General features: G+C 47.5%; 2 protein-coding genes across 3 annotated transcripts in view; one reads left to right on the top strand and one right to left on the bottom strand.

Moving 5' to 3' along the window:
* The window catches only part of ASIC2 (acid sensing ion channel subunit 2), a 924,831-nt gene extending 922,925 nt beyond the window's left edge, over positions 1-1,906 (bottom strand). The window contains exon 1 of the mRNA XM_028521521.2: positions 601-1,906. Coding sequence (XP_028377322.1) covers positions 601-1,155 — 555 coding nt within the window. The 5' untranslated portion in view covers positions 1,156-1,906. The remainder of the gene's footprint in view (positions 1-600) is intronic.
* On the top strand, positions 1,549-9,608 carry LOC118502147. 2 transcript variants are annotated; one of them, XM_036033409.1, is made up of 2 exons: positions 1,549-2,169; positions 9,451-9,608. In XM_036033409.1, exons 1-2 carry the CDS (start codon positions 1,577-1,579, stop codon positions 9,482-9,484), a joined length of 627 nt encoding a protein of 208 aa, XP_035889302.1. In that variant the 5' UTR covers positions 1,549-1,576; the 3' UTR covers positions 9,485-9,608. The 2 variants fall into 2 exon arrangements, with proteins under 2 accessions (XP_035889302.1, XP_035889304.1); XM_036033411.1 differs by lacking the exon at positions 9,451-9,608 and adding an exon at positions 2,534-2,627.
* Positions 9,609-14,233: the final 4,625 nt, after the last annotated feature.

Here is a 14,233-nt window from a genome sequence, read left to right on the forward strand (position 1 = left end):
GTGCAGACCTGGGGTTCCCAGCCTCTCCTCTCCCCACACGGAGCTCAAAATCCACACAAGAAAAGGAAGCAAAGAGACTTCCACACCTTTGCAGCATCACCTGCTCCAGCAAGATCCCAAAGCCACTGGAACATCAAGGCTGCCTGGAGCCCCACACCCCCTTCTCTGGCGGGTTTTAGCTCCAGCCCAGCCCACAGGATGCAGTGCCTGATAGCACTTCCGAGCAGAGAGAGAGAGAAAAAAAATGCCACCTCGTCAATGACAAGCTGTTCCAATCACACAGCTCAGACATGAAATGCCCCAGACAACAGACAAATCAGGCCTCCTCCCTCTGGTTGGGAGGAGGCCAAAGCAGCACCCCACGGCAAGCTCCCTTTTCACACCCCCCATCTGACCAGACAACAGTGCCCCCTCCCAGCAGGCACACTTCTCCAATCAGTTCCAACAGCTCTGGCCAACTATCTTCCTGGCCTTCAACTGAGGCACAACTCTCTCTCCTGCTCCAAAGCACAGGGAAACCCCGAACCAAGCAGGAGACGACCAGCACAGCACTTCTCAACAGGACCAAGCACAAGAGTAAGCTGAAAACCAAGTACTCACTGTGGTGAAGTCCTGGTGCCCGCACTCCTGCCCTTTGAACTTGCAGTAGAGCATCATATCCTTCAGGTCATGGCCCACGCGATGCAGGAACTCCAGCATGCTGAACTGCTTGGGTTTGTAGTGTTTGAAGTTGGCCTTCTGCCGCAGGGCCTCCAGCACTGTGGGGTCAGCCAGGTGTGGATCCGGGATCTGCAGGTTGACATCGAGCAGGGCCAGCAGCTCCCCAGCATGGTACAGGTCATTGGTGGTGAGCCTGGAAAACCGGAAGCCATTGAGGTTGCAAAGGGTCACAGCTGGGAAGACCAGGCTTTGGGCCACCACCTCGTCCACCTTGGTGACATGCTGGTAGGAGAAGTAGTAGGACACCCTCTCGGAACTCTCCACCAGCAGCAGGCCCAGGGAGCCCACAAAGGCCACAGCCCAAAGAACACGCCGGATGGTCAGTGGCCCGTACACGAAGATGTGGCGGATGCCGTGGAGGGTGGAGGTGTTGGCAAAGATCTGGAAGCTAGAGGGCTGCAGGCTGCCCTCGCTGGGGCTCTCCTTGAGGTCCATGGGGACCCTGTGCAGTTCAGCAACTGGCTTCAGGTTGATCAGATTTCAGAGAAGAGTTCCCAGTCCTCGAGCTCAGCTTAAACCTTGACGTTCAAGGCAGAGAACCCAAGGCGAGCCTCAGGCCAGGCGCCGTGAGTTTATCCTGAGAGCCCCGCCGCAAGCTGACAGGGGTGAGTGTTTATATAAAACCCATTCAAACTCTAGCTCCTGATTTTTTCCAGGCGATAAGGAGGGCTGGTTTTATTTAGGGAGACACCAAGGTGATGTGGAAGAGATGTGGGTGGGAAGGGAGAGCTTAGCCAATGGAAATAAAGTCCTCCCCCCTACACACGCCACTAGAGACAAGATTAAAAGCGAGAGCGAGGGAGAAAATGCTTAAAACAAGTCGCTGAGCAGCTCGGAGCCTGTTAACCAGTGCATAATGCCCCGTGTTAACCATCCCGGGGACGTCAGGGCGGCCACGCTGATGCACTGCGGGCGGGCGGCGCAGGGCCGAGCCTTCAGAGCCGCCGCTGCCGCTCCGGTCCTCTCCCCCGCACTGTTTTGGACTCCGGATTCCGTTTCTCGCTGCCGGCCTCCGTCCCTCTTCTTCTCCTCCTCCAGGCCCCCTTTTATGGGCAAAATTCCAAACGCCGGCGGCCGCGGCTTGCACCTCGGAGAGGAAACAGCGCTCGGAGAAGCGAGGACTGACCGGGAGGCTACGAGCTGGGGGCTAGGACGGGACTCGTCTCTCCCCGCCTCCCAGAAGAAAAGCCAGACCCTGATCGTGCGGAGCGAGCTGGCCTCTCTCACCCCTCCTCCACCAGGCTGCTGGGGGGAAGGGCGCAGCGGGGAGGGTGGGGGCGAGGTCTGGTGGGGGCTGGGGACCCGGCGAAAGTTTCTTCGTAGCCTTTTTTTGCAGGGAGCTAATGCGGTGGGCTTCTCCCTGAAGGTGGAAAACCAGCGCTGGAGTGAGGACGTGACACCCCGCCCCCACGATGGCAGAAAGACACTTGATAAACTCCCAGGAGCCAGGTATGCGGGTGCAGGCAGCATTCCTTTGCACCAGTGTCTGCTCCCGGGCCAGGCTTAGCCTGGGGTTTCCAGAGGGGAAGAGGTGGAAAAGGGGGAAAGAAAGGCACAATCTAAAACGACAGGACCTCCGCTGCCGGTGGGAGGGGGACATGCCATGGAGCAGGAGCCCCTCCTGAAACAGGAAAGCCAGGCGCCCCTCGGAGCCCCAGAGAAAGAGCAACAAGTAGCCCCCACCCCGGCAGAGCCAGCAGGAGATTCTGGCTGAAAAGGAAAGGCAGCCCGGGTTCCAGGTAGGGCTGGCTACATTCCCTTTGGGGGTGTGCGTGTGCATTGTATGTGCACGTGTGTGTGTATTCTGCCCCAGAATATGCCAGATGGAAGCACAGCTGGAGCCATAGGTGGGAGCAACGGATTGAGCTCCCAGCCACCTACCTACCTCTTCTTTCCTGAAAATCCACCCCCCAGCAGGTGGGTGTGGCTTGCCAGGGCCAGAAATCAAATGACTGGAACGTGTAGAATCAGTGATGCTAAATCTTTCTCAGGAGTTAAGGAACAGAAAGTTCCAGTGGCCAGCCCAATGCACCCTGCCTAACTGGGGCAAAGTGACAGGGACTCACCTTACCGAGCTGACTGGTGTCCCTAGGGCATGCCAAGCTTCAATAATGCTCCTTAGAACATGATGGTGAAAGAGGCAGCTTAGGGAATGTCCCTCCTGGTAGGTATCTACTCTGAAATAGTTCTCTATCCCATCTACCCTCTTGCTAAACCAGGTCCAACCGGAGAACAGTATCCGGATGTACTCTGAGGCAACATGTGGCATTAAGTTAGTGGTTTATTGATCTGGGCGCTCAAAAAGCAGAAACAGTAACTGCCAATGACAGAGGCCAGTCAGCCTCATGCATGTGCCATCCCAGAGGTCCCAGACCCTGCCTGTAGGGCTGCCTAGAGGGGGCACCAAGGGTTCAAAATGGGTGCAAAAACTAAGAATCTATCATATCTCAGGACCTGTGTGAGTGAGCCTTATCATCTCCCTTAACCCTTGCATCCATCTTGACAGGTGTGTGTTGTTACTCATCTACAGATGAGAAGCAGGTTCACAGAAGGAAAATGCCCTGTCTCAGTTACAAGCTAGTAAGTGCCAGAGCAGGGACTTGAACTCAGGCACGTTTGCCTTTAAAACACAGCTTTAAAAAGCATATCCAAACCATTCTTTCCCAAATGTAGGAAGGGGACAAGCATTTCTACCCCACTTTCCCTGCTGCACACACAACTGCCTGCCAGAATCTTCATATATGCCAGGTCATATAGAGGCTTTAACTGGGCTGTCATCCAGATGGTCTCAGCAACACCTTACTCTCCCAAAGCTGTGTCCTTTGGGCAGCTGCTAAGTGGGGAAGTTAAGTGGCATATACATTTTAAGGACATGGAAGGGGAGAGGAGCCTCTGGTTGCCTGGGCCAGTTCTCAGGCCAACAGACAGACATGTCCAATGGATGACCTCCAACCCTCCACCTCCTGTGACAGCTCTGACAATCTCACACAACCCTCTCTTCTGCAGTGTGCGCCCAGGGGGTTTCAATGGCATGGAGATGGCTCATTTTTGACAGCTGTCTGGCTGCACTGGTGGCAGATTCCACAGCACCAGTGTAGGCACGTTAAGGAGAAAATACTGGTTAAGATAATGATTCCCAAAATAAATAATTTCTCCAGAGAAAGCCCCATGATCTGAACCACTGACTTGTTAAGTCCCCCGGGTCGGGGGTCAGATCAATCAGGGATTTCACTTGTGCCCTCATGTGACCTGCTAAAGATAACACTAACCAACCTATCAGGTACAAATACACATCTCTTTGGATAATGGCACAGGTGCCTCCTTGCAAGGCAGTAACAATGTCCAAGGCCATGTTGTTTCGGAGGACAGCTTTTCTCAGGGACATTTCAGTGTTCAGTAAAGATGGGCTTTGCCGGCCATCAGTTAAGTCTTGCTGGGTGAATTCAGTCAGGTCTTCTATGTGTGTTATAATGTCCTCTAGGCCAATGGAGAGGGAAAGACAGTGGCCAAATGATTGCACCAGTGGGAAAAAGAAGCGCCCACCCGGCCTTGAGAAGAGGGAGGTTGGTGGCTTCAGGAACTTGACCTGGTTGTGCATACCATATATATTGCCAGGGCAGCAGCACTGCCAGGTGTGAGGATGTGGACTGGGGGTAGGAGATGCGTGGACAGTACCCTCGATTTCTCCCCTCTTTTAATGGTGAGGGTTCCATTCCAAGTACAAAGCATTTCAATAGGTGCAGTTTGCAACAGGACAATGGGATCCCAGTGGAGATTGAGTAGCGCCCCCTCCCCCAGGGGTACCAAGTAACTCACCCATGCTGGTGGACGTCCCATTGCAAATTCTAGTAGATAATGGCTCTCTCAGGTGTGGTGGTGGGTGGTGTTCTCAGCAACATAGCATGTTGACCCACAGTGAGAGATGGGGCAATGGCTGTTTCCCACAACTGCTATACCTTTATGGCACTGGGTGTCCCACTATGGGTCCCCAGCCCAGCATATGAGGCAACAGGCTCTACTGGTTGATAAACATTTTAAGCCTAGTACAGTTCTTGAGTCAACCTGTCAGTCATTGGAGCCAATTCAACTCCAACATGAATCCACAATTTGGGGGTGTGGTGAAGAAGGAAACTTAAGCACCAACAAGTTAATTGTTATACATCACACCTGTGGAACAGCTCCATTATGAAATAGCATAGCTGTGGAATGGCTAGGCAGTGAAGCAGCCCTCAGGCGGAGCCCCTCTCAGGCTAGATGGCTAGGGGTCTCTCCTTGGCTCTTCTCTGCTCAGGTCTGCCCATTCCAATCCACACAAACACACTCCCTTAAAATGGAAAGTGCACTCCCTAAGCCAGCAGGGAGCTCATTTATGTAGCACGAAATCCCTGACCCTGATTCCTGATTGGTCTGTCCTCATGCTAATGAGGCCTTCAAAGCGTTATAGGTCCAAAAAGCGCCACCCTGACTGGTTGGAGTGGAGGCACTCTGATTGGTCAGTGCAAATATAAATGAGGCTATGGTGACACAGCTCTGATTGGATGAGGAAAGTCTCAGTCCTATTGGTTGAAATGTGATTCCAAAACTCCTTTATAAGGGTTGGTTCAGAGGACAGGAACACAGTGCAGGCTTCCCACTAAAGCATGGTTCTTGTGAGAGATCTGTTTGAAAATGGATACTAGGCTCTATTTTTAAATTTCAGCCCAGTTAGTCACCAGGAGTCTTTCTTGGTAGGTATCTTCTTAGGCTCTACCTGGCCAAAGTGGTTTTATCTGTGAGTTATTTAGTCTGTTGCTTTAATGTTCCATTTTCTTCTTTCCATTCACCATGCTGCTTACAGGTTTTAGGGGAGAGGGAACCTCCATTCAATGTCATGTTCTTTTGCCCAGTCTTGTGCACTATGACCTTTGAAATGTGATGCCCAATCACTGTCTATTCAACTTGGGTATCCACAGATGGTACTCAGCTTCTCTGACCCCATAATGCTGATGGGCTGGTTTGAACAGCAGCAGGGGAAAGCTTAGATTAGATCAGACGCAGTACCCACACAAACCGAGGCATATTTAGAACCCTCACCTGAAAGGACCAGGCCCATGTAATCAATTTGCTAATCTCTCACAACTGGGAATTCCACCAGACGGCTCCGAATTCCTTTGCCTCAGGCATTGTTTAGAACACACAGGATCTGTTTTTGGTGCATTAAACAAGTAACTGTATTTGAAGGGCACTCTGGCACCTTTGGCAATATACCATCCCACCCACGAGCTACAGTGGGCAGCCTTGTATGTACTCAATCTGCTGTATCTCCTTAAGGGTTCAGAGCTGGGCTTCTTGATGGCCAGTGGGTATCAGCATTATGAGCCAGAACATGGAAGACATTGAGAACTGCCTCAGGCTCTTGCAGGCAAACCCAAACGTCTTTCCGTCTATCCTGACTTTCCCAGGGCTTATTCATGGTCATCCAAGCCTTGGCTTTCCATTATCCGAACCATAGGTTAATCTCTTTAGAACAGCCTGTCAGTATAAAGGGTTAATGGCCAGAGCTCATGAGTGATCACCAGCCAAACCTCCCTGAGTTCAGCCCACTAGTTTATTCTTGCTTCCAGGTATCTGCTTACCAGATGTCAGTGGAAATTTCCCCTCCTCTCTCTCTACAGGCCGCAGGAGCTGCCACAGAAATAGGGGTGGGGACATTTGGAGTATCTGCATTCTCCACAGCAGGGGTGTCAAACTCATTTTCACCGGGGGCCATATCAGCCTCACAGTTGCCTTCAAAGGGCTGAATATAATTTCAACTCCTTAACAGTTAAGGAGTAGTTACATTTATACAGTCCTAAAATTATTTCAGCCCTTTGAAGGCAACCTCGAGGCTGATATGGCCCCCAGTGAAAATGAGTTTGATACCCCTGCTCTACAGGGCCTAGGGGCACCTGCATCTCTTAGAATAGAGGGCTGGTGGGCAAGGTGCTCCTCTGCTGCAAACAGGTGTGCCATTAGTCAAAGTGGGAGTTTGGGTCATGGCAGAGGTGGGTCAATGAAACATATTCTCCATCCACCCCTTGGTAGGAAGTCAAGTTCTTGCCATGATATGCTGTTCCTTTCCAAGAAGCTCAACCTGGAGGAACTCTGTATACGCTGCTAGGAGTTACTGCTCTCTGGGAGTTTATAGGTTTCTCCCCCCTTCCAGAGCTGGCACACAAATCTTGGGGAGACTGTCTCCTGTTGTCTCTGCCACAGAGCCCAACCCATACCCTCTGGAGTCATGGACACATCTAACTCAAATGGTAGTCGTGCCTGGGAGATGCCCAGGGCTTTAACCTGTTTCATTAGTATTTTCACCTTCTCAAAGGCTGCTTGCTGCTCTAAGTCCCAGTCCCACATGTGCCCTTTCTTGACCAAACAGCATAGCAATGGAGGCACTGTGCCCTGTGGGGAATAAAAGGCCTCCACAACCCCCAAATCCTTTGCATCTCTTTCACAGTCTTAGTGGTTAGTTAGATAGGCTTGCACTTTATCAGTCACAGCCTCGGGAACAGTGCATCTCACCCAGCCAAATGACTCCCAAAACCACATTGCTGTTTGGATTCACCTTGCAGATGATCCAGCAAAGCCTGCAGAGTGTCCTACAGCAGAGGCAAGTTTTCACGTGTCAACATTATATCATCAAAGTAATAGGCCTGTTCCACTGATGTGGGGAAAGATGGCAGGGACAGGTCTCAACTTACCATGTTATCACATATTGTGGAACTGCAGGTGGCCGTGGGAAAGCACTTGAAAGGTCCATTACTGCCCGCCCTGATGAAGGCAGATTTCTCTTAGTTCTCAGAAACCTGTACTTGTCAGAGTCTAGCCAGGAACCTCCGTGAAGACAAGCACTTTTGCAGGAACTTTTGAAAAAGCACCACAGTAAAACAATAACTGTCTGCAAATGACAAAAGGCTTAAAAATGGTCATTATCAAAGATCCGATAAGAGTTCATTATAATTCCATTGACAAGGAAATTTGGTTATTCCTGTGACATCTAATTTTTAAATTATGACCAATAACATTATATCAGAACATATCAGATTTCTAGGAATTTTATACAAATATACCCTAAAGAAAATTTAGCATCATTTATTTGACAGTGCTTCCCATGTAATTTAACATATCAAATAAGCCTACTTAGTTTAATATCTCTCCTTTATATGGAGAGAGAACATATCTTTTGAGATGTTCCAGGTGCCCTCTGGAATATCCCAAAATTAGTTCAAGGTCAACAAGAATTCATTTAGAATTTGATTTGGGGAAAGTTTGTCAAATATATCAAAAGGTTTTTAAAACACTTTATTAAACAGGATTCTAAGTCACTGTGAAACAATATATTATCCATTTAACCAAAGTGACAGACTTGAAAGGCAAACACAGTTACGTAGTTCTAAAAAAGGAGGAGAAGATGAGAGAAAAAGAAAGAAAGAAACTTAGCTTTTTTAATAAAGAAGACTCAGTTTTCTTATGTAATCAAGACCTGGTAAGGACAACATAAAGCAGAGGAAATTGTTTTGATAAAACACAGAACCTTTGTTTTCTAGGCAGATAACTTAAAAGGTAAAGAACTGTTCACAATCTTATCAAGAATAGACACATAGTCCAAGAAAATTAAGTTTTAGTTTTACATAAGTACATCGTTGATTTTACAGCTTATTTGTCTTTAAGCCAATTAGAACTATTTTACAAATTAATTTTGGCAATACCCTCCAGAGGTAGAAAAACAATTAGCAGTATGGCTTATATATAAACATGAGATTTCCCAGGATCCTCAGAAATGCTTTTGTGGTATTCAGTTGATTAAACATTCCCCTCTGCAATCAGATTTACAATACCTATTTGCTTTGTGCTGTGGGTATGTGTAGGAGGCAGAGAGACTAGGCTTAGATCGGGTCTACTTGGCCCAGACTTTCAGGTACTGCCCTAATTGTGTGTAATTGTGGTCTTTTGATGAAGGCAAAATGCTAAGTATACAACTAAACACTAATGGACTTTCCAGATAAATTAATTTGCAAATCAGGCCATTTAACCCCCTATTAGACAATGTGCCCAGATCTTGCTCTGATAAATTTATTCACTTATGAATGAATAAATGAACACATGGGCAAATTCACTTTCTCTGACACAAACTGCTTTTCTGAGATCCACGAAGAACTGAATGCTCTTCCGACACTGGGGAACCTGGGCTTGTCTGGAGCCTGGAGCCCGGTAGACCATAGACTGTGAGAAGCACAAAGTGCAGCCTCCTTCCTTCTCCAAATAGGAAGGTTAGGAAGCTGAGGTCTACAATCAGCTCTAATGCTAATTTGCTACTTAACATGTGCCAGATGCAGGGTGCTGCCACCATCACTCCCTGATTAAAAAAAATAAATAAGAGAGAGAGAGACATATTCTTTTTGAATATGCAGATGACATTATTATTTCCAACTCAGAGGGGCCTCAATATATTACAATTTTCCTCCTGGCTTGTCATTGCCATAAAGAAAGTTAAAAATCAACAATTATAAACTAAAGTATTCCCTGCTGTTGGTTGGTTTATAATAAACACCTCATACAACAACCATTCCCATTTAATTACCTCAGTGTACACTTAGCCAATAATTTGTCATGAAGGGTATACCAGAGAGGAGCATTAAGCAAAGCTGGGCATTTAATGCATACCTCATTGAGATTTTATTTATAGTTGTTTTATTTTTTTTCTTACAGGAGAAAACTAGAGAAGCCAGACCACACAAAGTAGACTTTGGTGTCTCAGCCTCCAGTTGCTCTGAGCCCAGGAATAGACTGAATTTGCTGTGTGGCCTTCAGAAAACCATGAAACATCTCTGTGCTGTTTCCTCGTTTATGTTAAATAATTGCTGAGGCTTCCACCTGCACCAGTTTTCTGTCCACTACAATTTGACTTGAGCCTTGACCAAATCATAAATGCATAGTTAATGGGACAAAAATTAGAATTTGGGATTCTGCTCATTAACCCCATGTCACCATCTGCTGGAGCAGTGTGCCCCGTGAATTTGAATTACCCAACACTTGTTAAACTTGCAGATTCCTGCTCCACTCCCCCTCTCACGCCCTGTGCTCCACTGAACCCTAATCCCTGGTCCTGGGCCTGGAAGGCCCTCTTCTTTCAAAGGGTTACAGAGGGCAGAAAGGGCACTCCACCCAGAAGCAGCTGTGCCCATCAGGAGCTCCTACTGCCTATCAGGCACCCCAGGCTGGTTTCTGGAGTTTGACACTTGCAGTTCCCTCTGCCTGCCTGGAACGATTTCCCCCATGGCTGGCTTCTCATTTGTCATCTACTCAGGGAGGCCTTAGCTGACCTCCCTAACTCCACCCTTCCATTGTCCCATCACATGTTTCCTTTCCTTCTCATTACTAGCCATTTTCTGAAATTCTTCCCAGCTCCCTATCTATCTTCCCAATAGATAATAGAATTATCTATTGCTCCTACTGGAATAAAGGCCCCCAACCTCTACCCCTATTCCCACCCGACACTTGCTCCTGGTGGGGGATGGGGTGCAGAAACCCTGCCTGATTTATTGACGACTGTACCACAGCTTGGAGCACATGGGAGGTGCTCAGCAATTTAAGAATTCATGAATAAATGAACACTGGCTGGAATCGCTTATTTCTGATGCTCAGACTGCTTCTCTGAGGCACAAGAATGAGGACCCTTTTCTTACCCTGGGAAATCTGGGCCCTACCCTGAGCCCAGTTCCTAAGGAAGGTGTGGGGTGCCACCTGTCACCTAATCCTGTCTGCTGTTCCCCCAGCACCTGGGGAAGGCCTTAGTGGAGCCAGAGTCAGTGTGCTCAGTGGGGGCGCTGTGCACCCTGAGAATCTTGAGTCGGGGTTACCTGACCAGAAGAGCCTGACTTCCGAGCTCAGGACCAAGTTCTCCTTCATCTACAAAATCATGATTACGGGTGGGAATATGAACTAAGTGCTGCTTACACACTCAAAGGGTTATTCCATCTTTATCCCCCTTGACTTTAAATGGCTAGCTGACCTAGACACTTCCCAGACAAGCTTCTATTTTCTTAATCCGATAGGCTAATGATGTCATCAGGAAATAACTTAAACAGTAAATGTTGAATAATGCTTGCTGGTGTGAAATAGAATGCCAATTCACAAGAGGACCTCCAAACTCTATCTTACCTTCCATTCATTTTTGGATCAAAATTTAGTTTGTGCTATGAGTGCTTGCCCCTTTGTACAGAATCAGTGGCTTCTAATTTGCTCTTATTTTGTTTGCTTTCAATGAGACACATTGACTTACAGTCCCTTAGTCCCACATGGACCGACCTCCCAGGTAGGCTGAGGAGACACTTCTGGACTACACCTGACCCACCCATTTTTATCCTGAAGGCCTTTAAACCAGCCCCTCTGTTTATAAAGACACAAGAGTCTTGTTATCTAAAGGAAACAGGCCTGGTTCTAATGTATACCATGAGTGAAGCAAAGTTCCCAGGACTCGGAGACCTTCATTTCTGCTTTGATTTCATGTCATTTCCCTTCTCCTCAAGGCTGTGAAAGTCCACTGCACTCCACCTTTCTCCTGCCCAATCTTTTCTCTAAATATTCTTTATTTCGAGTCTTCTTTTCTTTAATGTTTTGTTTTTATTTATTCTTAGAGAAAGGAGAAGGCAAGGAGAAAGAGAGGGAGAGAAACATTGATGTGCAAGAGAAACATCAATGTGTGGTTGCCCCTCAGGTGCCCCCAACTGGGGACCTGGCCCACAACCCAGGCATGTGCCCTGACCAGGAATTGAACCAGTGACCTTTTGATTCTCAGGCCAGCACTCAGTCCACTGAACCACACCAGCCAGGGCTCATCTTGTTTTCATGTGTCCTTCTCTTTCAGTCTCCTATGTCTCTCTTTCCCCAGGGAAGGAAGCAGAAGAAAGAAACCATCACTGCTTGCTTTCTCTCTATCTCAATCCCTGGAGTCAATGACTCCACAATTAGGACAAAGAAACAGAAAGGCCCTGAAGTCAATAAGCCACAGACAGGCTTTCAACAAAAACTTTATTAGTAACACCTGGGCCATAAGTGAGCTAGCACACCACAGAAGAACACCAGCGAAAGAAAAACAGTGCCCAAGATGCAGGTCTGCCCTGCTTTTGAGTGGAACTGCCTCTCCCCCTTGTGGTTACAATGGCTGATCTTGAGAACAAGCAGTGGCTTTTTTTTTATCATCCTTTGATCTCTTGGCTTATTACACAACCTCTTTGACTCATTAACCCTGTCTCACCCACCCACCTACCTTCTTATATAAATGCCCTCCCCTCTCTATTCATCCACCTGCCCCTTTAAAAAATGCTTCAGCATGTATTGGTAGGCGTACCCTTCATTTGTGTACTTATTTGCATTTGTTGACTTTACTGTATCTCCTGTATTCATTTTAATTCAATGTGTTACTCCCTAGCTTTCATAAAGCAACGTGAAATTAAAGTAATGAAATTACTTTTCATTACTTTTGGAATAAGAATAGGAAAGTGGAAAACAGGGTTAAGAAAAAAGGAGCAATGCATTTATGTTTATGATCATGGCTGTCTTTTTCTCTGAATCAATATGCATTCTCGTCCACATTCATGACACAGGTGTTGACGTGTCCAGCCCCGAGGTGGGCTCTACAAAGGGACAAACAAGGGGTAAAAAGCATGGCCCCTGTGCTCTGTTCATCTTACGAGTGAGGCACGAACATCACACCCATAGCACGCTTGGTGGGAAACACGACCCCATTTGATTTCTGTGAGCAGAAGAGGGGTCACGTGTCCGTAATAGGAAAGAAGAAACTGAGGTTCAGAGAGCTGGAAGACCCTGAGAAGACAGCAGGAGAGTCTGGGGCTCAGCTCCTGGCTTCCTGCCTCCAGATTTCATGGTATTTCCACTCTGCCTTTATTCGAATCAGGTTCCCCCACAGAAGCTTCACAGAGCTGTGACTGCCACATCGGCTGGCCATGACATAAAGAACTGGCTCCAGGGAAAAGGAAATCAATGAGGGCTGGAGAGAGCAAAGAGAGTGACAGGGAGGGGAGGGTGGGAACTGGAGCCGGAAGGAAGCTAGTGACTCGGTCCAAGCGCTATCATAAGGAGGTCCTTCCAGACCCTATGTGTCCTGTGTGTGTCACCCACAAGGGCCATAGAAAAGCCACCAGTGGTGGGGGTTCCAAGAGCTTATTGTGGAAGGAATGAGAATGAGGTAAATTCCTTGACCCTCTGTCTCTGTATGTAAAAACATAAATACATACATATGTATAATGTTTCCTTTTTCTGGGTCTGATTATACATGCCAGGTAAGGAGGTTCTATTGCCTGCCAGTTTTGGTCCAGACACTCTGATGCAGCAACGTGGGAAGATACCAATAAGCAAGAGACATCATTTCACTGGTGGAGGAAGTCATCAAGCGAACCTAACCTCTGGTTTAGCTGCAAGCTGAGCCTGGTCTGGCTCCCATGTTACAAATGAGCATACTGAGACCTGGATTGACAGCAAAGAACTGCCCCAGGTACAGGGCAGCCAAGCCACCGGAGTCCAGGCTGGGACCCAGGTCTTATAATTCTATGCCTTCAGCTACTCAGTGAGTGCAGTCAACACCAATTAAACTATGAGAGGCAGGCAAGAGACTTAATAAAAAATAAATGCAATCTGGGATGATGGATATATTTAGGGGATAAATTATTATGTGATGATGTAAAAATAGATCAAGAGAGAGCACATGAAATTACAAGCCTAACTGTGTGGAAGACGGGGAGCTACATGGAGAGCGTTGGGTGCATTTAATTAATTTTGCTAGGAAAACATTCTGAGGCTGCCACCTGAAACCAAAACATTCAATCTTCGCTTAAGGTAACAATACCTGTGGTCCTATGAGGAGGAGTTAAAATCCAACAGAGCTTGCAGTTGTTGATTAAAATAATGCCAACACTCGAGCGCTTTGATGGACAATCCCAATCCCAGAGTTTCCACATACTTGATGTCTGTGCATGAAGTGGGTCTGTGGGCTGAATCCCCAATGACATTGCAAAGTCCTACTAAGTTTTTGCACAGAATGAATTTCCACAGAGGGAAGGGAATCAACATGTACTGGGAGCCAAGATCTCACTTCTTCCTGTGAGGGTATTCTGCCCATTTTATAGACAAGGAGACCAAGGTTTAATGATGTGAAGTAAATTGCTCATGGTCCCGCTGCAGGTGAGGGAATGAGCTTCCAAAAAGAACCCAGGGTAACGGAATCACACTATTACCCATGTACCTTGTGAGACTGTTGAGTGCTGTACCCCAGCGTTCAGGTGCTAGTATCAGACAGCCATGAGTTTTAGCTCTAAATCCACCTCACAAGCTCTGTTACTTGAAGCATGCTGTGCAACTTATCTAACCCTTGCTTTACTTGTCTGTAAATAGTCCCAGTACCCACCTCTTAGGGCATCACTGATGCGATGGGCCAAATCATGTAAAGTACTGACAAGCATCTAAAAAGAGCTCA

This window comes from Phyllostomus discolor, chromosome 8, assembly GCF_004126475.2.
Source record: "Phyllostomus discolor isolate MPI-MPIP mPhyDis1 chromosome 8, mPhyDis1.pri.v3, whole genome shotgun sequence".
In the NCBI taxonomy this organism is placed as follows: domain Eukaryota; kingdom Metazoa; phylum Chordata; class Mammalia; order Chiroptera; family Phyllostomidae; genus Phyllostomus; species Phyllostomus discolor.